The 25,751-nt window shown below is 41.5% G+C and overlaps 3 protein-coding genes across 3 annotated transcripts; all 3 read left to right on the top strand.

The window, feature by feature from the left end:
- The first annotated feature begins 1,864 nt into the window (after nt 1-1,864).
- On the top strand, nt 1,865-5,714 carry cmklr2 (chemerin chemokine-like receptor 2). Its single transcript, XM_072685102.1, has 3 exons — nt 1,865-2,027; nt 3,578-3,683; nt 4,025-5,714. Exon 3 carries the CDS (start codon nt 4,055-4,057, stop codon nt 5,123-5,125), a length of 1,071 nt encoding a protein of 356 aa, XP_072541203.1. The 5' UTR covers nt 1,865-2,027; nt 3,578-3,683; nt 4,025-4,054; the 3' UTR covers nt 5,126-5,714.
- Nucleotides 5,715-7,678: 1,964 nt separating this feature from the next.
- LOC140560998 (NADH-ubiquinone oxidoreductase 75 kDa subunit, mitochondrial-like) lies at nt 7,679-14,007 on the top strand. Its single transcript, XM_072685792.1, has 19 exons — nt 7,679-8,189; nt 8,305-8,370; nt 8,643-8,737; nt 8,894-9,001; nt 9,127-9,203; nt 9,355-9,436; nt 9,642-9,772; nt 10,128-10,313; nt 10,468-10,602; nt 10,823-10,937; nt 11,097-11,242; nt 11,332-11,460; nt 11,786-11,915; nt 12,036-12,196; nt 12,466-12,620; nt 12,749-12,924; nt 13,137-13,271; nt 13,381-13,453; nt 13,585-14,007. The coding sequence occupies exons 2-19, from the start codon at nt 8,307-8,309 to the stop codon at nt 13,674-13,676; spliced, it is 2,190 nt and encodes a 729-aa protein (XP_072541893.1). The 5' UTR covers nt 7,679-8,189; nt 8,305-8,306; the 3' UTR covers nt 13,677-14,007.
- Nucleotides 14,008-14,316: 309 nt separating this feature from the next.
- On the top strand, nt 14,317-25,502 carry ino80da (INO80 complex subunit Da). Its single transcript, XM_072685791.1, has 10 exons — nt 14,317-14,904; nt 16,949-17,195; nt 17,745-18,550; nt 19,016-19,121; nt 19,432-19,656; nt 20,154-20,263; nt 20,517-20,650; nt 20,861-21,084; nt 21,200-21,357; nt 21,629-25,502. Exons 2-10 carry the CDS (start codon nt 16,978-16,980, stop codon nt 22,603-22,605), a joined length of 2,958 nt encoding a protein of 985 aa, XP_072541892.1. The 5' UTR covers nt 14,317-14,904; nt 16,949-16,977; the 3' UTR covers nt 22,606-25,502.
- The last annotated feature ends 249 nt before the right edge of the window (nt 25,503-25,751 follow it).

Genomic DNA, 25,751 nt, shown 5'->3' with positions numbered 1-25,751 from the left:
ACATACACGACCTCACACACATAAAAAAAATTTGCATCCTGTTTATGAGAACAGGCTTTTGGGTAAAATGTCAGTTTCTCTCAGCTACCTCCAGGCACATATTAAGTAAACAAAGAGGGTAGTACTGGACTCAAACAGTACAAGCAGTTCCACTGTAGCCCCTCTCTGCAGGACCTCCAGGTGCCCCCCCTACTGAAGGACTCAGATATGATACTGCGAGTGTTGATGATTTTGGGAAGATACAAGAGAAAGACAAAGCTGCTTTATGATGAAGTCAGACACATCAGGCACATGCTTTAAATTACTAGTACGGACGACTGACCGCATAACATGACATGAGGCCAAGCACATTTACATCAAATGCCTTTCAACAGGCACCAGCATGTGGTACGGATAATAATACACCCAGCATCTTTCAGCGCAAGAGCTGAAGTACATTAGGCACTGTTTTACACTTTATTCAGATATTCTTAGTCTAAAACTAAATGAAAAAAGAGAGAGGTCAACATAGCAGAACAGATCCCGTCACCTACAGCATGCTATTAAACCAGGGGTGTTGTAATGGTATTTTGCCAGAATTGTCAGAGTTGTGGGGCCCAGTGTAATATTTTTTAATGGAACCCAAAATCTGTTTATACTGGTCGACTCATGGTGTCTTTTTGTATTTTTTTTTTTGTTTTGTTTTAATGCAAAGGACAACTGCCAGATTCATATTATGTCAAAAACAGCACAACTGGAGATTAAAGGCACACTATGGAAAATTGGCATTTCTTGCTCTTGGGCTCCCCCTACAGTGTAATTTGTGCTTTGAGCCACCTCTAAATTATATGTTTTTCTGGATGAGCTAAGAGATACAGAATCACCAAGAAACATGTGAACCTGCATGGTACAGTAATCATGCCAAATTGTACACAAATATGACTCGGGTTATGCAGCATTCCACAGTTCTCACAAGAGCTATCCTGCCCTTTTCAAAGGTGCATACCGCAGTTAGAAGCATGCAGAGCCGAAGTAGCAAGGACAGCAATGCTGTTTTTTTTATACCTATTTCAGGTCAGTGGAGCAGCACAATGATTCTGAAACTGTTATTTTAAGGAACAAATGCTGCATAGTAATGCTTCAACCTCTTCACACATGTGGTTTCTATCATCACCACTATGAACAATTGTGACTCTAAACATTTTGGGAGTTTCTCTAGAACAGTGTATATCATGCCAAGCCACTCTGAATGACTGTTTACATCTTCAGGATGTAATTGTGCAACAGTAGTATTCCCTTTTAGGACGTGCAGCTTGTGACTGAATGGTTCTCAGACAATGACAGTTTGTGTGCAGCAGCTGCTTTTGTCCTTTTGCCCAGTTTTCCTATCCAGATTCTTTGTCCCTTTTGAAGATAAAAACCAGTAAACAAATGAGTCCATAAACTGAATAACATAAACAGTGTTTTTGTGTGTGTATGTGTACATACATTCAAGGCTGATGATGGCACAGTCCTATTAATACCATCATCTTACTATTCCTCACCCTCTTTCTGTCTGTGTCTGTTTTTTCATCCCTCTATTTCTCTCTTTCGCTGGTATGAAGTAAGAAGTAGAATAAAGAAGTTCCTCAGTAAAGTGAAGTAGGAAAGTACCTCTTTGTCAGAAAGACAATTTCGCTTTCAGTGAGTGAGATAAATACTGTATAAGCAACTATAAGTTTCATGTGAGATATATGTATTTGTTTGTTTGTTTGTTTATTTATTTGCTAATTAATTAAGATGAGTGACTTCTCAAAGGCAGTCTCAGATGCTCTCGTCATGACAGCCCCGCCCTCCAGTACAGCTGAGAGCCCCATTTGCTTTCTTTAGCCCGGCTGCACACAAACCCCAAATTATTGCAGTTCAGCAACCGCGAGCGGCACGTCTCAGGCAAGGGACGAGGGTTTGAGCATTTGTCGACATTTCTAGCCTGAGTGAATCTCCTGCAGCAGTCTGAACGAGAAGTGAACGTGGACGAGCAGAACTGCGAACTCGGTGCATGCAAAAAGGTAGGCTTAGCCTTTTCGTTTGGAAGAAACTGCGACTTTTTCTAACGGTCTATTCGACTGGGGAGCTGGAGTGAGACTAATACGATGGATCACAACTCAGTCCACTGTAGGATCATTACAGTGAGGAGCTTTAGCAGTTACTCTCTCTGCCACCTACACTCAGTTCGAATGTAGTCTCATAACCTGAGTAGCAGTTATTCCTGAACTAGACCTATTGTAAGTTAGTAGCCTTTCTTTTAACTACTCTACAATGCCTTAGTCTCTTCTGTTTTATGTTGTGGTTGTTATTTTATGGGTCAGCGTAATTGTAGTGAAGATACAAAGAGTTCAATTCCTTTACAACAGTAAAACAGCTGACATTTTCTGCAGTCATTACATAAAGCATTTATTTCTCCAATAAAGATTAAGGTGTTAATCATAAATTAGGATTGATATTTATTTATTGTACTCCCAATAACGTAACCAGAAACAAAACAATGTTTTTTAATGCATGTTAAAAGAAAGCAAGACGCTTCAGATAATAACCTACTCTCTCAAAAATGGCTCTGCTAAAAACATAAGCATTTAATGTTAAAGGATAGCTAACGTGATGTATTGAGCAGTTTACGTCTATGACAGGGTTGCCTGAGGAGAACGACTACATGCTGATGGTGAGATAGGGGCAAAGACACGCCCAATATGCAAATAGATGGTGCCAAGATTGAATTCAGTTTAGAATCAGTTCACCTTATCTGAAAATTGATTCAGATATTCCTAAAATTAATATTATGTAAAGCAACAGAATTAAAATCTTAGCTATATATGTTTTCTGGTTTATCAGTTTAAAATCCTCCAAACTGATGTCGTATTTAAGTAACTTATTCATTTTTTTCAGAAGTGTAGCACATTCATTCAAGTAGACCGTGAACTACAACTACAAATAGACTACGACTACGAATAGCAAACAGTGCAGCTTCTATGGCCACTGTACTGTACTGAAAGTTCAGTTAACTTTAGATTTGTTGACCTCAGCCTGTTGCGATAGTTCATACATGCTACAAGTCATTGCCACTTCCTTACCAAATATTTAAATATGTCTCATTTCTCGTAACATTTAATGTCTTGCAGTAACAACCAAACACACACACACACACACACACACACATCTGGAAGTGATTCACTTCAGTGATTTGTTGTTTTTGAATTACAGTTAGGGATCATCTGGGGTGTAAGGAATGTTATACAATATTGGCAATGACTTGGTTATGACTGGTCTGTGGCAAGGGCTTTTCCTAGCTGGGTGAAATGATGGACATGTGCAGCTCTAAATGCAGAGATTTCCGCAAACAATGGGAGGAGGCTGGAAAACAGGATGCTGGGTTGATTTTGTGGGGTCACAGGGTTATGTGTGTGTGTGTTTGTGGGTTTGATACAAGGCTGGTGTAGGTGTAGGTCTCTTTAATACCATCCTACTTATCCCACCCCTCTTTCTTTCTTTTCTCTCTCACTCTCCCTCCCTCTCTCTCTCTCTCTCTCTCTCTCTCTCTCTCTCTCTCTCCGCCTCATTCCAGTGTACTGAAGCTGTTGAGGTAACGCCCAGGACAGACAGACAAAGTTTCTGAATGTTACAGAACGTGTGGATCAGTGCTAAAGAACCAAGCTACTAACTACATCAAGGTGAGAGACAGCCTAAAGTTTTAGACTTTATTATTTAGGTGTGTTATTATATCTCAGAATGAGCTTTGATTAGGGACTAAAAACAGTTTCATGGACTGTATGATCTGTTATTCATCAAAATTCACAAATGCTACAACTTTAGTCAGACATTTACTTTCATAATGGCCTAAAAAGATGTCAAATATACTTTTATAAACAGGACAATCATATTACTTTTTACTGTTTGATTAAATTTCTTGTAATATTTTATGGTGTTTTTACAAGTCGGAACACAAGATACATGGCTTAGTTGACAAAAGTAATTGTTAACAGGACTTTTTGTGGCATTTGTTTTTCCACAGTCACTGCCTCATTAAGATCTCTGAGTTAGAATGATGGAGATAGAGACACATGATTATGATAACTACAGTTCTGAGTATCTGGAGTATGGGGACTTTGAAGAGACTGACACAGGTGGCTATGTCCAGAAGGAGGCTCTGCATATCGTCTCAGTGGTCGTCTACTCCCTAGCATTTGTGCTGGGTGTCATCGGGAATGGTGTTGTGATCTGGGTGACTGCATTCAGAAGCAAACGGACAATCAACAGTGTGTGGCTGCAGAACCTCGCCATGGCAGACTTTGTGTTTGTTCTCTCCTTGCCTTTCTCCATAGACTATGTGCTGCGTGACTTCAACTGGATCTTTGGATGGAATATGTGCAAGCTGAACTCTTTCATTTGTACAGTCAACATGTATGCCAGTGTTTTGTTTCTCACAGTGCTCAGTTTGGACCGTTATATCTCTCTGGTCCACCTCAGCTGGTACCAGACCTTCCGTACGGTGAGGCGGGCCTGGGGAGTGTGCGCGCTGGTCTGGGTCGTGTCTATCCTCCTGAGCAGTCCCGTTTTAATCTTCAGGGAAACGGTGCAATACCAACACAAGACTGCGTGTTTCAACAACTTCCATGATGAGAATGGACAAACTGCTGCTATGAGACACATTGCTATGGTGTTGCTCCGCACAACAGTCGGCTTCGTCCTGCCATTTGCTACCATCAGCATCACAGCCATACTGCTGACCATAAGGATGAAACAGTCTAGCAACGTGCGTGTCTCCAGCTTCTCTAGGACGGTGTCAGCAGTAGTCTTGACCTTCTTCCTGTGCTGGGCACCCTTTCATATGTTCAGCCTCATGGAGCTATCCATGCACCACTCACTCTACCTGCACTCCATCCTTATTGTGGGCTTCCCCCTGGCCACTAGCCTGGCCTTCTTCAACAGCTGCATGAACCCTATTCTCTATGTGCTGGTCAGTAAGAACGTACGGGGGATTCTCAAGAGGTCCTGCATGAACATTGCTAAAAAGTCTCTGAGAGAGCTCAACCACAGCCTTTCTGCCACTGAGTCAGTGTCAATCCCAGATATCTGCTATCCTGAAGAACCCTCTGTTTTGTCCACTGTCTGAAGTTGTCTACGGCATCAGTTGACAAAGCGGTCAAGGAGACTAAACACTATTCTTCGGCTTCAGCCTAAAGACCAGCTTTTATTTTATAATGCTCACGCTTTAGAGGACTGATCGTGCAGTAAAACGTGTATATTATAAACCTTATAAATGCAAAAAGCACATAGTTTCTCTTATATTCTCTGTATAATGTTTAATAAGGGAGTTTTTGTATGTTGCTTGCTGTCTTTGGAGCTGGTCAGAGCTGCGTTGGAATGGTAGTCTGATGACTATAAATTGTTCAGAGTGGAAAACCTGAGCAAGCAACATTTGTTGCAACCACAGTGGGTGAAAGCAAGAGCAAGAGTTTACTGGAGTATGCATGTTGCCAAAAACCTATGATTGGCTTCATTATGGAAACAAGAAACATTTATGCAAAAGAAGGAAAAGCAAATTATGGAAATGAGATTCACTTGTTTAAATTGACATCTGTGTTCTTTTTTTATTTTAACATTCATTGATTTTACTGAAATGATTAAGTAATGCTAAGTAGATCATTCCTGTACTAAGAAGAATGTTTATTGAAATAAAGAGTTTATCAATATTGACTTTATCAATACCACAGTGGATGGATGAATTTCTTTGCTGAGGACCTTTTCACCCTTTCATTTATTGTGATTTAGTTCTCTATCTGGCATAAATTACATTTAGTGTCACTAGAAATATGAGTTTTATTAATTATTGAATTCATTATTTCATTTTTTTTAAATATAACTGGCCAGTTATATTGTTTGTGGGCTGGAAACTAAACCCTCCTTTTTAGAAAATTGATGTTTGGTCAGCAATCCTTGTCTTTTTTAACATCACTAAAAGATTAATGAGCTCGAGGAACCAAAGAAAACTTTACTATCATAAAGGACATAAAGGACACACTGCCTATGCTTCCAGGATATCCCACTGTTGCTGTAGATACAAGCCAAACATCAATATTTAAACCTGTTATGCTTTCTTGTTTGGACTCATTTTGTTAATGTAGCATGAGAGCTTGTAAAAAGTAAGAAAAAAAAGGTTGATTCAGGAACAGCAAGATATCACTTAGTGATTTTTACATAAATGTCGCAAACATTTAGCCTTTTAACCATCAGTAAATTAAATGTAAAAACCTTATCATAGATGAAGGACTGCCAGAGTAAGTACACTAATGTACCAAAACAAAAGGTTGTGGTCAAGGCTGATGGATAAAGGCAAGAACTACCTTATGCCATCAACAGCGGAGACAGAGGTGAGAGGGTTATCAGAAGCTGTAGTGGAATGTCCTTGAGGCATTACTGAACAATAGAGCACTCTTTTTCAGTTAGCTATTGGCCTCTAAATGTACTGGTTTGGATTGGATAACCTTTCTTTTTCATTGACTGATAGCTTTCGAAGATTGCTTTCTTCTTCTTCCGAAGGATTATTTTCAATGCAATCTTTGCTATTTCCTGTTATTCCAGACTGGGAGTTGTCTATCCCTCAGATGAGTCACGGCAGTAACAAACGTTTATGCAACTATAGGTAAAAAGGTGCTAAAAAAAAAGTGTGTTTGCACTAGGTATGAGTTTATTAAGCTATCTTGAGCTGTTTTCACAAGACAAGAAGGCATCTTTGAAATTTTCAGTCCACACTGTGGTGAAGACCATGAATAAGTATTTTGAAATTGCAATGAGAAGCATATAATAGCAGTGCTCTCTCTCTCTCTCTCTCTCTCTCTCTCTCTCTATATATATATATATATATATATATATATGTATATGCTATTACTCGCAGCTCATTGCAATTTCAAAATACTTATTCATGTATATATATATATATATATATATATATATACATACATTATCAACATATGCATTTTATATATATATTATATACACTATACTATATACACTATATGAACAAAAGTATTGAGACACCTGCTCATGCATTGTTTCTTCCCAAATCAAAGGTATTAAAAGAGTTTTTGTTGGATTAACTGTCTCTACTGTCCAGGGAAGACTTTCTACTAGACTTTGATGTGAGGATCTGATTGCATTGAGTGAGGGGTGAGGGGGTCTGGGGCTTTTTGCACATCTGTGTCAGCAAGGGGTGTCCATAAACATTAAATACATAGTGAATTATGCCTAATATTATCACACCCCAAATAACATTTATATGCAGATTCGTTATATGAATTGTAGATTATTTTATACATTTGTGTTTTTTTCCTTGTCGGATCCAGTTTATGGAAACTCTTCAACAGTCAGCTTCAACTAATGAAAGGTCGATTCAAAGATTTTAGATTTATAATGTATAATTATACGCTGATATTATGTTGTTACATATAATGAAAAAATATTATCCTGTACTACCACTTAAACACCCCAGCTCTGAACCTGGAGGTAGCTAGCACTAGCTGACTCGATGCCGGGCTGTCCACACTGTCACAGTGATTAGGGGGGCTACTGTACGTCCTGACGTCGCAAACGTATCGACGGCTCACTGCTAGACATGAGCGTCTAGCTGTGCTGCCATTAGCATTTAGCATCTTCGCCCACTAAATTAGAGACTAACTTCAATTCAGACATAACTGGGCGTCTTCCTGTCTCCTAATCCTGACTAGGCAGTTTTTCTTAGCTAGCTACGTTTCACACACAGACTATGTATGCTAAATATCGCGGAACTTTTTAATCGGTTCTCCCGGTTCATTAAAAAGATCCGATTCAAAAGAACGATTCGTTCACGAGTCGGGCATCGTTGTCCGCTAGCTTTTTGCGACAGCGATTAACGTCCAGGCTACTGTACTGCATCAACATGAACAATTTCTTCTTCATATAAAGAAGTGTGTCTCGTCCTCCGCCCGCTCCAGGTCGGTTAATCTAATCCTCTTATTGCCAGGGCTGTAGTTTGGGCTGGGCAGCGGAGGGATTTGACACGGTTGGCGCTGCAGAATAAGAAAACTGCGACATCAAGCGCGGTCCAGAGTCACTGTGCTCGATAAACTTGGCGACACAGGCCGTTAGCTGTAAATAGCTATATAGCTACACACCCGCGGCACTCTTCATACATCTCTGAGGTAAAAAAGCAAATTCCTGTGACCATCTATCTGACCATGTTCTTTCTAGCAGCTTTTAGCGCAGAGCCTATTGCGGTTAGTGTTTAATGGTGGTGGTGTTGTTATCGGTCATCAGTCATGCTGCGTTTGCCAGCGGTGAAGCGGGCAGTGTCTGGGGTGGCACAGGCGAAGCCCAGCTACGGTAAATGTCTCTCTTTTTTTTGTACTTTATAGCTAGCTAGCAGATTTGTACCTTCTGTACCTTGGGCGCTTTCATGAGATTATCTTACAGTTGGATTAAAGAACCCAAGGCTTTGTTGAATCAGTTCCAGGTAGCTAACTTCTTAAGAGAGCCAAGAAATAAATGGCCTCTTGCTGTTCAAACTAAGGCACTGGTACTGATTTAGCTAGCTAATGCTGACTGAGGTTTGGTCTCTCTGTCTCTCGTGTGTGTGTGTGTGTGTGTTTTCTCAGTTCGGTCTGTGGCCACAGCACCTTCCAGTAACTTGGTTGAGGTATTTGTTGATGGGAAGCCAGTGATGGTGGAGCCAGGAACCACAGTGCTACAGGTGAACCGTTCAAACATTTGAAAAAGATTTTCCTCAGATGAATAACACACCAGATGTACATATTCATTATTAATGCCAACTGTAGTATACTATATTTGACTATACATGTACACTATATGTTAATGTAAAGGCCATTCACATCATGAATATTTGCAGGCATGTGAGAAGGTGGGGGTACAGATACCCCGTTTCTGCTACCATGAGCGCCTGTCTGTGGCAGGGAACTGTCGAATGTGTCTGGTGGAGATAGAGAAATCTCCAAAGGTGTGAATGCATGTTCTAGAGTCTCCTCAAAAATAACACCTTTATTTAAGCTGTAGTGACCGTGCTTTCTTAACATGCTTGATTAAAACATTGACATGATGGCTTTCAAACAATGAATCTTACAGCCGGTAGCTGCATGTGCTATGCCTGTCATGAAAGGGTGGAACATTCTCACAGACTCAGAGAAAACCAGGAAGGCTAGGTAAGATAAGATTCCTTCCTAGAGAAAGCAATTATATAATGTACATCCTAAACCTTTGTCTCTAATCATTGCTGCTCAATCATCCACCATAATGAATGGATGCTAACATAACTAAGCAGAGACTGACTGTTTGTGTCGCTGGCTGGTCCAGGGAGGGAGTGATGGAGTTCCTGCTTGCCAATCATCCTTTAGACTGCCCTATCTGTGATCAGGGAGGAGAGTGTGACCTACAGGTGGGAATTTAAAAAATTCTGTCTTTTGTTTAAATAATAATAATAATAATATTAATAATAATAAGGTTCCACTAGTTTTTATGTGCAAAATCTGACAGCATTCATTTTTTTATATGTTCAACCTTATATTTGTTTAGTAATTTGCCGCAGGACACTGAAATGTTGGTGCTGTTGTATGTTGTGAATATATATATTTTTTGCATAGGACCAGTCCATGATGTTTGGCAGTGATCGCAGTCGGTTTACTGAGGCGAAGAGAGCTGTGGAGGATAAGAACATAGGCCCTCTCATCAAAACCATTATGACCCGCTGCATTCAGTGCACTCGCTGTGTCCGGTGAGGCCACTAAAAAGACACTTCCCACTGTTTAAATCAACTGAAATATGAGATGCAAAAATGCTATGTTTTACCAAATACATTGTAATTACATAATTACTAATTATGTAACTAAGTTCAATATAAAAGCTTACTTAAGGTCAGTTTTCCTTTTAAACAAAATCAAATGTTAAGAAGAAAACATATTAATCAATTGAAGTAGATAATTTGGAGGAAGTAAAGACTCATCATTTTCTATACATTAAAAAGAAAAATGTCCATCTTGAACTGCAGATACAGTGGAGTAATGAGGGAACACTGCATAATATGTATATATAGTAGTCATCTATATGTAAATGTTCTGCATTGCTTTCAGGTTTGCCAGTGAGATTGCTGGGGTGGAAGATTTGGGTACTACAGGCAGGGGTAATGCCATGGAGATCGGCACATATGTGGAGAAGATGTTTATGTCTGAGCTCTCTGGGAATGTGATTGATATCTGCCCTGTTGGAGCACTCACATCCAAACCTTACGCCTTCACTTCCCGACCATGGGAGACCAGGTACAGAAGAACTGTTCTAAAACACACACGCTCACACACACACACACACACACACACACACACACACACACACACACACACTCTCATAAATGGTCGCATTCCAAGCATGCCAAGTGCTTTGCAGTAAGCCTGAGACATATATTTTCTCTGGCAGGAAGACAGAGTCCATTGACGTATTGGACGCAGTGGGGAGTAATATTGTGGTGAGCACTAGAGGAGGAGAAGTAATGAGAATTCTACCCAGACTCAATGAGGACGTCAACGAGGAGTGGATCTCTGATAAAACTCGGTATGGACTCAGATGATTGGGAAAAATCCAGTCTCCTGTAATTCTCCATAAAGTCACTCCTTTCTGTTTACTTACTTATGCAAGTTTGGCTAGATCATTTATAAAATTGCTGACCTTCTCAATATCTTGTGGGAGAGAACATATTAATTCCCCAGGTCCACATCTCTAAATAAATCTGTTCAACTGTTTGCACGGTACTGTCTTTTTCCTCTCTGTACAGTTTTGCATATGACGGGTTAAAGAGGCAGCGCCTCACACAGCCCATGGTAAAGGATGCGTCTGGACAGCTGGGGGCCACGTCCTGGGAGGAAGCCCTGACCCGGGTTGCAGGGGTGGTATGAGTCACTGTCATCTCACTATTAAATGCGTCACACCCATTTATAGTTCCTGAGGTCAAGACCAGTCCTCTTAATAGTGGTAATAGTTTTGTTCTGTTGCCTTACGATAACAAATGTCAAATACGCTGAGAAATCATTTTGCTGTGTCTGTTGTAGCTACAAGCGTCCCAGGGCAGTAATATTGCAGCCATAGCAGGAGGAATGGTGGATGCAGAATCACTTGTTGCTCTGAAAGACCTGCTGAACCGCCTTGACAGTGAAAACCTGTGTACGGAGGAAATCTTTCCCATGGCTGGTGCAGGGTAAGGTGGAACACTGATGAATACAAAAGAGTTTTGAAGTATTTAGTTTAGCGTGAGCTATAATTTAAAGTATATATTTTTTCCAACAGGACTGACTTGCGCTCAAACTATCTGCTGAACACATGCATCAGTGGCATTGAGGAAGCCGACCTGTTACTGCTTGTCGGCACAAACCCTCGATATGAGGCTCCTCTCTTTAACGCTCGCATTAGGAAGAGGTAAACTATGGCAGGAAGGAGATATGAGGCAGATAGGAAGCATGCTTTTGCTCAGCTGAGACTCTTTTTAACACTTGTCAAATGCTAATGTTTCACACCCAGTTACGCTATCATGTTTAAGTACAACAGTCGTATCTTATTTACCATCTTTCAAAGGGGAAATGATATGTCCAGAACATAAGCCGTCTGCAAATACTGTTTTGTTTATATAGTTACTGACCTGTGATCAGTTTAGGAGCTTCCTTTCTGTGATTTATTAGTACTGTGGAAATGTAGATCAGAACAGAAAGAGGATCATTTTATTTATATTCTCTTTTATCTATAGCTGGCTGCATAATGAGCTACAGGTGGCACTAATAGGGCATGAGGTGGACCTGAGCTATTCGTATAATCACCTGGGGAACTCGGCTCAGGTTCTGGAAGAGATTGCGGCAGGGAAGCATCCTTTTAGTGAGGTAAAAAGACTCCTAAAGTTCTTCTGATTCCTAAAATTTAAGACATAGTATAGTAGGTATATTTACACAGCAGCCATCTTCTAAAACTGCCCGTCCAAAATACTGCCTGTCCTCTCTTAGGTCCTGGCCCAAGCAAAGCGCCCTGTAGTGGTGGTAGGGAGTGCTGCTCTGCAGAGGGAAGACGGTGCTGCCATACATGCCGCTGTATCTGCTATTGCTCACAAAGCTCGTGTCACCAGTGGCATAGAGGATAGCTGGAAGGTCCTCAATGTTCTCCACAGGTATACTACATTATTCTCTGTTATATCTTAGTACCTGCTTTCATCTGCCATATTAGTAGAGGACCCCAACACAAAGAAAGTTGCACATGATTTGCAGTCTATAAGACATAATGGATAACTAGGGTTTAATTCTCTATTTTGACAAGGTCACCATACTGTACTATAACAGTCCTAACACTACATTTCCCTGCCTTTGTAAAATTAATAAAGTGTACTTTATTCTGGATAAGAGCATTTGCCCAAAGTCATACATGTAAATATGTGCTTAGGGTGGCAAGTCAAGTGGCAGCCTTGGATCTGGGATATAAGCCAGGAGTGGATGCCATTAGGAAAAACCCACCCAACGTGCTCTTCTTGCTTGGTGCCGATGCTGGCTGTATTTCCAGAAAGCAACTTCCCAAGGACTGCTTCATCATCTATCAGGGTCAGTGACTCACTTTTCAACCTTTTTGTTCACTTTGTTGTCACTGAAGGGGCTAAGACAATTTTCTACACACACATCACATTACACTAATAAAGAGTGTATAAGTGATTGGTATGTCTCTGGTACAGGCCATCATGGAGATGTTGGCGCTCCAGTGGCAGATGTTATCCTGCCGGGGGCAGCATACACAGAAAAATGTGCGACATATGTGAACACCGAAGGCCGTGCCCAACAGACCCATGTGGCAGTGACTGCTCCAGGAATGGCCAGAGAGGACTGGAAAATCATCCGTGCCATTTCAGAGGTAAAAGGTCCCCTAGCTAGTCATGTTTTGCTGTACCTTTTTTACTAAATATTACTATGATAGTTGTTATTTGACACCATGTTTTTTTATATTCTTTAAGTTAACAGAGAAAATATTTTTAGCTGATTGTGTATGTTTTTCTGTTGGCAGTACTTAATTTTCTTTTACTTCTGAGCCTCAGTAATAAAGTGTGGACCTATGTGTGTGCACAGCTAGCTGGTGTCAGTTTGCCCTATGACACACTGGATGAGGTGAGAGAGAGACTGGCCCAGGTGGCACCCAATCTGGTACGCTATGATGATGTGGAGGAGGCCAATTATTTCAAACAGGCTAATGAGCTGTCCAAAGTAAGTGATATATGTACCAGTCCTGTATTAATATGTATGTTTTTTGTTGTTGTTTCCTAAAAAAGTACTCACATTGTAATTTTACTTTGCATATGATCTCTCTCATCAGGGTGTAAATCAGGCTCTGCTCTCTGAACCACTCATTCCTCCTCAGTTAACTGTTAGAGACTTCTACATGACAGGTAAGCTGTTGCTGTAATACCTTTCGTTACCATATTTGCCTAAATTGTATGTATGTGTGAATGCAGATAAATATCACGCTTCTACATGAGCATGCAGGTATGTGTCTACCTGTTTGTCTGTTTGTCCTTAGACTCCATCAGCCGAGCCTCTCAGACGATGGCGAAGTGTGTAAAGGCTGTGACAGAAGGAGCTCAGGCTGTAGAGGAGCCAAACATCTGCTGAAGGCTGATAATACTCTAGTACAGACCTGCTGACCAAAAATACCTGCACTTTATACTAGCACCTTAAACACACCTGTTACAGAACTGTTGTGACCCGAAGTACTTGTGAAAATGTATTTCCCAAACACGCACAGTTATACGCACAATTAAATAATTGTATTATCCTAGTGTTTTACCCTAAAACTGTGACTTTTAGCAACTAGGTTCTTAGTTATTTTTGCAGTAATAATATTTGTATAGATAATATATAGAAACTTCACAAAGACAATCCTCGTACATTATATAATGTGAACAAGATGTGTACCAGTATGCAATAAAATTATAAAAATGAATGTCTTTAAGAATAACTAAATGGATTAAGACTGTAAAAATCCAAACTCACATATTCCAGTATTTCATTTATTATAACTTAAAATACATACACGAGTATGTATTTAGCTAGCACACAGGGTACTGTGTATGCTACAGTGCAACGAGACTACAAAGGAGCACTTAGAAAAACTCCTGTGTTAACGAGGAGAAAAAAAATCCTGTGTTATTCTGCTAGCAGTGGTGTCCTTGTGATTTTCAGTAAGTTTATTTTCCTGGTTAAAGTGTATAGTGACTTGCCGTGGAGTTTTCAGGTGTCCTCCCATTGACAAGCCTCCTCCACGCTGCAGCAGTGAGTGGTCAATAAGAAAGCGGAGGTATTCTGTCAGGCAGTGAGCAATACACACAGAGAAGTTAGGCAGGCATCAGAGAGGACGTGTGTGTGGGTCTCACATCAGGATTACAAAATGTTTTGTAGGACACACTCAACCTTTGTAGCTGCTGGATATCTCAGGACACCCTCGCTCCCACAAAACTTCGACAGCTCAGTGAAATGGATGTACACGATGGTTTATTATTCCGCTTGTTAATACCTAGCTAGTTCAACTTCCAATATGGTAGAAGAGGTTGTTGTCGAGCTGTGGGTTGTTGTCATGTCCCCCCAGTGCCGATAGTGGTGCTGTAAGGAGTCTACCGAGGACCGAGCTAAATAAAACCCAGCAGCCCGTACTTCCAATGTTAGCCGAGGATAAAATACATTTAAATGCCTCGTTGCTCTAAAATTCATGGCGTACGACTTCAAAAAGGAGTATTTTCCGTAGCATACCGAGTACCGATGCATAACTGGTGCCGCTGGTTAAATTAGGCATTTCCACAGTCTATCCGGAGCGAATACCTCGTAGCGCCTAGACTAATTGAAGGTAAGCGCAACTATCTTACAGCCGGGCTGTCGATTACAGACACGGCCGGTTTTGAGAACTGTAATGCGGCGAGATTGCCACTCGAGGGCCGGTGTTAGGCAAGCTACCACGGGCCACGGTTGACATCCTCTTCCTATTTACTCCATGTAGCCATGTACTAGCTACATGGTAAAGCACTCATTAGACAGATGCTCTTTTCTTCGACACCCACAACACGTATTTCCAAGACATTTGCTCTTAAGCCCGTATTAATGTAAATGTTTTCGAAAGCATCTACTAACTAGCTAGCTAGCATGCTACATGGATAATTAGCTAGCATTTTTGTGGGCCGGTGTGCAAAAAGGGCCTTTACGTATCCCTGCGTCTTTGTGTGGAACGATAATAACTACGGTTAATTAGCTAACATTTTCTGTTTGGTAATTACATGCAGTATGATAAAACGGTATAAAACTGAGATGTGAAAATAGTATCTGGAAGGTAAAAATTAAACTCGAGTTGTGTGTGTGTCCGTTTCCTGGATACCCGCGACTTTGTTTTTAGCACTAGTAGCTAGCTAGCAAAAATACATCGGCAAATGATAGCTAGCTAGCTAGCTTCCATAGCTAACATGATTTGGAGTACCCTGTGATGTTTTACAGAGCAATTTAACATACTATAGAGGATATTAAATAAAATACATTCTAATGTACATGCATATTTGCTGACAGTTTGGTTGCTGGTTAACGTTAGCAAATACCTCAAATTTAACGTTATCTGCAAGCTGGTTGTTTTAGCTAGCTATGCTATCTACAGATTAGTTCATTGGACACATTTATAGAGATATTAGTAGCTACATTGATATGGAAGCAAAACCTTAAGCTCTCCTGTTAGCTAAGTAACACCGATAATAAAAAAACAACAACAACAAAACATTGGTTGTTTTTGGATGCATAAGAAACTACGAACTTATTCTGACAGCTGTGTTGGTTAACCAAGAGAAAGTAGCTATAGCTAGCTAGTAAGGTTAAGAATTTGACATGGCCCTCAGCATCATGATAGATATGGTGAGCATCACATTATTACCGTCCACGAGAAAACTGTTTACAGCACGTCTATTCCTCGCATGGTCTAGTGTTAATGGAGTAGTGTAATTGTCAATTAAGCTGTCTAGCCAGGTAAAATCGTAAGAAAATAACCCAAAACGTGTGCATTAATGTAAATCTATTAGGTAGAGTGTTACCCTAATGCTGAGTTTTTTATTCTGGGTAATGTTAGTCCAGTCTGAGCCCAGTGGTCTGACTGTAATTCCTAGATTTACACTTGCCAATCCCAATGATACCTGCTTGGACAAAGTCGCATTTTGTGAGTGCATAGCTGACCTGTGACAAGTAGTGCTGCATTAGGTTGTATCCGTTTTATCATACATGTAAAACTGGTTAATATAAGGCGAATTATTGGAATAAATAAAAATAAATTGTCTTTACTGCATGTACCTATGTGCTTGTCTCTTCTTTGACACTAGATACGTTAAATATCATCATTGTTTTTAGGAACAGATCAGATATCTCTATATATGTCTGTATGAATGAGCTATTATCCAAAGGTCTGTAGTGATCATGTGGAAACCAGCTCAAGCGGTTATTCTGTTATTCTGCTCAAGCATCAAGCCAGGTCTTGTAAGTGGAAGTAACAGGCCTAGGGAATAAACTGCCAGTGTCAGAGCAGTCTGTAGTCTGATATCATGTGTCTGAGATGAACTTGATGAAGATGGGAATGTTGTATGTAATGAAGTTCTTTTCTTCGGGTTTAATATATGTAAACACAACAAAATTGTACCGTAAAATGTGCAGAATTAATTGTTTCCAGTAGGGGATCTGTTAACCTGTCTTTGCTTAGAAAATCATCAAAATATAATTTGAACAGAGGAGTCTGGACGTATGTAAATGCCTGTGTGTAGCTGTACATGTCCCTGTACTTCATATTTGTATGTGAGTTGTCCTGTGGTGTGAAGTACATAGTTAATTATGTTAAGCTTATACTCTCTTTCCGGCTTTTTTCTTGTCAGCTGATGTTTTCAAGGACCAGAGTCACGTGATGTATGAGGGGAAACACATACACTTCTCGGAGGTGGACAATAAGCCTTTGTGCTCATACAGCCCCAAGCTCTGCAAGCAACGCAGACTTAACGGATATGCCTTCTGCATAAGGCATGTTTTAGAGGACAAGACAGCTCCGTTTAAACAATGTGAATATGTGGCCAAGTACAACAGCCAGCGATGCACCAACCCCATCCCCAAAGCTGAGGACCGTAGGTGAGGTGTTTTTATTACTGTGGTAGTTTCCTTTAGAAGTTACCTGTCCTTCCTCTGTCTACACCTGAAAGATGCTCCAGTTTTGAGTTTGTTATTTATGCATATATTTCCAAACATGATTGAGATTTGTAAATGAAGATTTATAAATCATGGTCTTTCAAGTGTCTGTGTAAATAATGTTCAGTTTAGCAGGGTTTTAACAACAATCTCTACACACAATTTCACATGCTCTTTGGAAGTATAGCTGCAGTATGCATCAGTGAAGTGAAAATGTGCATAGACTGTATTCATGTTTCTAATAAGAAATGAAATTTAGAGATTTATTGGCCTCAAATCTGACATGACAAGAAAGATTTTCAGCAATATTTTAAGACTAAGAATTCAACTAAAAAGATTGATATGTAATGCATCAATAAATACATCAAAATCACTCGCATTGTATGTTTGACCTTACAGTCAGCAAAGTGAAATTACCTTGATATCGAAGTGTACGTCCCTTCTTCATTTTTGTAGTTTAACATCCTTGGGATTAACCCTTTTTTCTTGCAGATACTGTAACAGCCACCTGCAAGTGCTGGGCTTCATCCCCAAGAAAGAACGCAAGAAAAAGCAGGATGCATTGGAGTCCGTAGCCTTGAACATCACCGTGCCCTCTCTGGCTCTCAAAACCTCCAATGGGCTGGATGGCTTGCCTCCTTCACCCACCTACACCCGCCTGCCCCCCCTCACCCTCCCTGACACAGATCTGCTCGACCCCTTTGCCTTCTATGAAGAGGACGCTGATGGAGGAGAGAGTGCTGTGCAGAAGAACCCCATCATTAAGAGGAAACCACCTAGTCGGCTAGTGCTCGGGCAGCAAGGGCCACCTCATGACACTGACCTTCCTCCCCCCACCTCAGAACGCTTCACCCCAGTCACAGTGGCCTGCACACTGCCCACCTCTCCACTTTTACCACCCCCTCCACCGCAGCCACCAACTCCGCTGCCTCCTCCTCCTCCTCCCCCGCAGCCGCCGGGACTTCCCCCGTCTACCCTACACACCACTCTGTCCCCATACATTCAGCAGGGGGAACCACAGGGTCTGCTATGCAAGCCAGTCCCAGCTCAGACTGGAGCCTCGCTGGTGCCCAGTGTGCCTCCTGCAGCAGGCCAACAGACCCAGCCTCTTGCCCGCAAAATCATCCTCACTCCCTCTGGTCACCCACCTGCTACCCAGGACTGCCCACAGCGCCGTCCAGTGGCAATGAGACCCACTGCCTTCACAGCGCCCCCTGCCTGCCTGCAGAGGCTGCAGCATCTGGTGCAGCTCTGTGCCCAGAGACACAGAGAGCATGGAGATCTTTTTCCTCATCTTGGTAATGCTGTAATAGATTTAACAGATGTAACAGTTTACCCACACACAACTACTATCACCATCAGTCTTGCAGAGATTATTAGCCATCAGTCTGAATAACACCAGCAGGCTTTGAGCAGCAAAACAAGTTGGAAGTTACTTTAGTTCGAAGAGTCAGGGAATGCAATGGGCAGCTACTCCAGTAGCTACTTAGCTTTAAGTTATGGCATGTTGTGGTGTTTCCTAAGTAAGATTCTTCTTTGTATAAAGTGTGAAGAATGTAGAATGATCTACAGGCAAGGGACTATGTGTACAGGCAGTATTTGGGCTGAGACCAACAGACAGTGCGGCAGCCTTTTTTCAGGATAAATTGAGCATATTATGATCAGTTATAATAAATAAATGTGTACTACTTATGAAGTGAATGAAGTTTTTTTTTATTGGGGTATGTAAGTAGCCTAATATCAACCCATTTATTTGTGCATAGGGCTGGACTGGTCTGAGGACAGTGCTGATGAGGATGAAGATTCAGACGAGAGAATTCCTTCATCACCTCAAGCCTGGAGATTACGGGAAGGGAGTCTTCACCATCAGTAAGGAATTCATAAAAACAAAAAAGCATACTAAAGTGCAAATGTTAGGTTAAATTGAGCCAAGAACAGTTAACATAACATTACTAAAGTCTGTATTGATGACGCTACAGAACAATGTTATCTTTTCTTACCTTAGCTGTTGATGGTGAGCTTGATAAATGTGCCATATTAGGTCTAGGCCTGAGTTGAAAGTTTGAGAAATATAGCAGTACTAAAGAAGTTGAGACAATCTCTCAGTCATATCAAACATCCAGACTCTCAAGAGAAATCCGGTGACGCCATAGTTGACGGTTTTCTCTGTTTGTATCAGTTCTCTTTCTAAAGGTGTGCAGCCACGGCGCTCTCGACTGGCTCGGTTGTGTACGTACCTGCAGGAGCGCTACAAGCACCTTTGTAGAGAGGAGAGAGCTGCCATGCGTCAGAGGAGATACAGATATGTCTTCAGGAAAGCCCTTCTCCATGCAGCCAGCAAAGACCCAGACTGCACTGGAGAACTTATCCAACAGCTCAGCAAAACCTCTCGCACCTCCAACAGGTATGAGCAGAATATTTTATTTATTTATTTTTTCATTTAATCCATTTGCTTAATCAATTATTTTGTTTCTTAAATTTTCAGTCATCTGTTAACACTACATGTGCTGTATTGTATCAATATAGTAGTAGTTATATTGTTACAATGTTGATCTCAGCATTGTGTCCTAATGGGAAAGAGTGTGTACATTACTGCCACAATTAGCATCAGCTTTATGAACCCTAAAACAGAACTCTGTGGGATGCTACAGAATGTGCTAAACAGTTATCAAATAATTCATAATTGTTTCTGCATAAGGACTAAACACTGAACATGGGGTTTACCATGTACATATGTTATACACTCTTTGTCTTAAAATTCTTCCTCATTATACGATTGTGTCAACAAGCAGATTTTACATATAGTGGCACACCAAGGCTAACTCATCTGACAATTAGTCTGTAATTCTCTCCAGTTTGTGTCCGATTTGTATTTACATGTTTTTTTTGCACTGTTTTCAGTTCTAGGCCTGGAGTGCAGCAGGAAGTGGAAAAAGCTGTGTGTACAGGAAGCACCAAGGGTCAGCCCTGCAGCAGTCCAGCTCTGCCTTTCACACGCCACTGCTTCCAACGTATCCTTCAGTCTCACACAAACTCCTGCAGACTGACAGATTGCATTTTGAATTGGTCTCCACTAATCCTTTAGAAGTTAATACTGTAATTTGGATATGAACAGATGTATATTTAAATGAAATGTGCCTTATCAGACCATATTCTCATGTGCGCCAGTTCCTCTTTTGTTACATATTGCTTTTTTTTCTATTGTGCCTGGAGTGTGGTGCTGTGTTGACAACAGTGGTGTTCCATAACTCCATGCCATCGTAGATATCCTGTTAAACCGTTCCCAGCAGCTTTTCTCCAGCTGCACGGCTCGATTTGCTGATGGACAGCAGTGTTCTGTCCCCGTCTTCGACATCACACACCAGACGCCTCTCTGTGACGAACATGCCAAGAAAATGGTGATTTCAGGGGTTGATCTTTGTGTGTGTGTGTGTGTGTGTGTGTGTGTGTGTGTGTGTGTGTGTATTTAAAATGTGTGTGTGGATTTAAAAATGGATAAAATGTTTGGGTTAAAATGTTAAATGGGTTAAAATGTGTTTCTGAGGGTGTTGAGACATGTTGTTTGGGACAGGCTTGGTTAGTTCAACTAAGTGTGTATGTTCCTGTAGGATAATTTCTTGCGTGGGGATGGGAACAGGCGAGTGCAGCAGCAGTTGCAGCAGCAAAGGCGGCCACGCAAGAAGAGTAAACCACCAGCGCTTACAAAGAAACACAAGAAGAAAAGGAGGAGAGGACCACGGCGTCCACAGAAACCCATCCCTCCTGCCCTGCCACAGGGCAACCTGCCAATGCCCCCCACACTGGCACTGCCTACCCATCATGCAAGCCTCAGGTATCCACATTTAGACACCAACCTTGTACTTTCAGCAGCTGGATGAATCTTTTTTTTTTCCATCATGGTTTAAGACATTACATTTCCAGTGATGCTTCCTTGTTTTTTTCCTCAGGAGTCCATCTACGCCTGACCTCAGTGCAGATGAGCTTCCTGATGACATCACCAGTGACATAGCAGACATTCCAAATGACTTGGAGTTAAATCAGGAAGACTTCTCAGATGTGCTGCCCAGACTGCCTGATGACCTGCAGGACTTTGACCTGTTTGAGGGTATGTATATACCCAGGACTTGATTTTGTAAAAGTGTCACAGGTGTTGAAAATATTAGTAGGGCTACAGGGAACAATTATTTGTATAATTTATTAATTTATCAATTTCAGATAATGAAATTGAATGAAATCTGAAATTGATAGATTCTAGGTTTTTTTTAAGTAACAGAATCAGAAAAAAAAGAATAAGTAAAAAGAATCAGTGTCGCCTATAATTGACATGATCAGCATCACTTGCACTTCTAAGTGTGTGGGTATCTGTTTGTCTTTAGGTAAGAACGGGGAGTTGCTGCCCACTACAGAAGAAGCTGAGGAGTTGGTGCGTGCTCTCCAGGCAATGGGTTCATATCCAGACTCGCTGGCTTGTTTGACCTCTATGGGTGACCTGGCACCGGCTGACGGGGTCGACCATCGCACCATGAGCGTGTTCTCTGGATCGGGGGTCACGGCAGCAGGCATGGGGGACCTCTTGAATGGCCGAATAGCATCAGACAACTTTTCCAGTTTGGAACTCGAAGATAATCTCCTTCACACCTCAACAGATGATCATTTCCCACCCTCGCCATCCCCCCGGCCACCTGCAGCCTCAGCCCCGGCGGTGGTGCCCCCTGCAGGCCCCAACAGCACACTGACCGAGCGAACGTTCCCTCACCCCACCCTCTCTAAAGCTGAGCCTCCATTGCCCTCTCCACCGGGCAGCCATTACAGCAGTGAGCATGTGCCATCCCCCTACAGTGACCATATGTCCTCCCCTCACGCTGGCTCCTACCAGACAGAGCCTCCGCTGATGCTGGAGGTGCCTCTTGGCGGCTTACCAGGTGCTCCTCGAGCCTCCTGGAGCAACCTACCCCTCTCGCTCACAGACCCAGCACAATTCGGTAACCTCTTAACCCCTGACACTCACCTCCTCTCCACCTCCCTTTCCACCCCTCCCTCCAACACACGCTCCGCAGCACTTCAGCCCACAGCGGCACTCTCCGCCCTGCCCCAGCCAGGCCTCACATCACCCCCTGCCCCCTCCACGTCCCCCTCGAACTCTCCCAGAGACCTGCTCACCCCCACCCAGCCCAAACTGCAGCTCCCACAGTTTAGCGCAGCCTTTGGTCACCAGCTGGCCTCTCATAGCGGCATCCCTAAAGACCTCCAGCCCAGCCACAGTTCCACAGCACCCCCTACAGGCTTCACCATCGCCAGTGCCACCGCTGCAAGTGCCAACAGGGCAGCTCCTCCCTTCCAGCAGAGCAAGTGAACGGAAAAGGGAGGCCTGCACACAAACCAATAGCAAAGCTTTATTCAGGGTTCAGCCAGAAAGGTTGCTGTACGCTCCTGCTGGTCAATTTGATTTATTTGTCTAGCTCTCTAATTCTGATCTTGCATACACCAGTCTTCTTTTTCTGTCTATTAAGTCTCAAGACATATGTTGGCCAGTTTTTGCAAATACATCATAGTCAGGGTGAAGCATCGAATAATGTTATTGGTAGGAAATCCTGTGACATCTGAAAAAGGGTTTGTGTTTATAACAAATGCGTCTAATTTAAGAGATCATTTATTTCCGTTGTCAATTCACGTAGAGGTGTACTGGTTTGTTTAGTTGGTTTGTGTGCAGTGCCTCAGTGTTTGTTTTTGTGGGGAAAAAGTCTGTAGGAGTGTGTCTGGGGAGGATTTGATTTATTTGATTTAATTTTTTTTTTTAAGCTGAAGAGACTCTTCCTACCATGATGACGTTGTCGTTGTTGTGCCGAGTTGTGTCTCTGCCTCAGTCAGTGGCCCCAGTTTTAACTCTCAGTCTCAAAGCTGTCACCATGTTACTGCCTCACCCACATCATTGCTTCCGTCATTCATCTATCTCTCATTCTGTCTTTCTCTCTCTCTCTCTCTCACTCTCACTCTCTCTCTCTCTCATGCGAGACTTTGTTCAGTGGAATTGGACAGTGGTAGAAGTATTCATGTGTCTCTGGTCTATTCAACTGCGCATCTCTGTTTAAAAATCTGATCACAGTGGGGGTGTCCAGTAATGCGAGAATTAGCCAAACTTCTTTTATCCAGAAGATTTTATATTGCACTGTACATATTTATAATTTTATCAGCTTATGCAGACACTCAGATGAAGCTAACTCAGTGGACCTAGCCTGGGCTGTAGACTTTTCCTGTTCCGAGACCTCACAGACAGCTGAAGAGAAAACCTGGTTACTCAAAGCAATAAAACGCATCAGCATATTCTCTCATCACAGTATTGAACCGTGCGTCAACTCAAATTGTGTACCTCATAGCGCCTGGACAGCTCAAGCATAGTGGAAGTCTCAGTCTGTGTGTGTGTGGGGGGAGATATGTTTCTCATTTTAAAACAAAGTAATTAAAGGCTGAACTGTTTTCTGGTTATAGCAGAACTAAAGCTAGGCTGTGTTTCTACACCAATATGGAACGCTTACGTAAAATATGAAATAGCTTTTACATTTATGTAATGAAAAAAATCTTACATATATACTGAGAGTTTTCACCAAATATATATATGGATGTTCCTCTTTATGGTGCTTATTAGGTTTAGAGTAAAATGGCCTAGTGAGGTTTCTCCTTCAGTCAAGAGCCGAACAGTCTTTTAATAGACACGAGGAGCGCATGGATAAATATTTAATATCACCTTAAATTACCCTGCCTCTGCTGTGCTGGGATCTTTGGTGCAATTTTTATGGAGCAGGACTGTGTTCATAGACGTCATCTCCTCATCAGCGTTTCACAGTAATCGTCAACCAGGTTTAAACTCAGCATGTGCAGTAGGCCAGCTGCCAGCACATTCGCTGAACTGCATTCGAGTCTGCCTTGCGTCACTCAGCCTGAGAGGCAGCCCAGGGAAGTTCTCTCTCTCCCCCAACATGATTCTGGCCTGTTATTTCTCTTTTTTATTTAAACTCTTCTTCAGCTATGACGGTAAAACATGGGTTTTTGGTAGATTTTAGACAGAATGATTATCGCATATTGTCATGTGTTATATAGAGTAGAAATTGGATTTGGAAGTAGCAATTGGGTTTTAATGGTGGGGTTAACTGAGTGGCGATGGTTAAACCGGGTTATGAGGTTTAAAAAAAATATATAGCAGGAAACCAAGTGGAGTTCTAGTTTTGTGGTGTACCTGTCACTAGGTTTAATGGCTATCAAAATTCTAGTGATTAATATTTAAATTAAGTTGAATGACTGTTGTTGGTGTGGTCTTGTTGTTTATTTGGAAAAAAAGGCTGTGATTATGTCGGACAGTATTTTTGATAGCTATTAAAATCCAGCTAGCAGTTATGGCTGCAAGATTGGTGTTTGCATGAACATGAACACGAAATAACACAACTATGACCTGCATTGTGACTTAACTGGATTCCCCATGGAAGCTTGTGTCCAAAGAGAAAAGGCTAAATGAGAATGTCAATGTGATGATAGTAAGCATACTGGAACATTTTGTTTTGTCCTTTTTTGTGTTTAGTTTTGCACAAATCAAAATTGAAGCATACTTATTTTAATCGTCCATTTATCACATGGGATCACCTCACAGTTGTGGTCGTGCTGTAGCATCAGTGATTTCCAGCAGACTTGTGTTCTAGTAGTGAATCGAGGCCTCAAACCAGCTCTAGCTACTGGAAGAGCAATTCAAGAATTAGCAGTTTGTTGATGTATTGGTGTAAGAAATAATGTGAGCAGGAAACACTCTACCCCTACCATGAAGTTGTCTCCCTGTAGTTACACTAATCTAGGATTTTATAGAGCTGGAACGTTACTCACAAAGAAGGTGATCCTGCTGTGTTTCACTTAAAGCATGAGAAGATTTACTGCACAGTCAACCCCCTTAAAGCAACCCATCTTCAGGGCTCTGTTGGCACTCGAACCTGCTTGAAATCTGAACGATGGCTGACAAATTCCTATACTCATTGAATGTACTGTATAACTGTTTTTAAAATGATAGGACGAGCTAATAATAATCTAGTCACCTTTTGTTATTGGTCCTTGTTTAATTTGTCTAAGGTATTTTTTGTATACAAAAGTTTACATTTTTATGTATATTTTTCTTGTACAATTATGTAATATGTGTATAAACATTGTATGTAATATCTGTATATAGTGTGACAATTTGATCTTCGTTTTTGGACGTATAAATAAAAATTGCTGTGTGGAATTTGGGGTGTCAGGGTGTAACAGCAAATAATGACAATATGCCTGCTTGAACAGTGCTGAATACCTCAGCCTCTTCTCTAAGAGCCATCAGGGATCAGAATTCAATACATTTTGTGGATCAGAACAAATGATTTAACTACTACTGATTGTAATCAGTACCTGAAAAAGTACAGACACCACATTTTATTTTACCCAAATCACTTAAAAGCTTTCTTTCACTATTTCTGTAACTATGCAGCCAGT

The sequence above is a fragment of the Salminus brasiliensis genome, chromosome 8 (assembly GCF_030463535.1).
Source record: "Salminus brasiliensis chromosome 8, fSalBra1.hap2, whole genome shotgun sequence".
NCBI lineage: Eukaryota > Metazoa > Chordata > Actinopteri > Characiformes > Bryconidae > Salminus > Salminus brasiliensis.
Note: the sequence above shows the minus strand (reverse complement) of the source record. Positions and strands in the feature narration are given on the sequence as shown.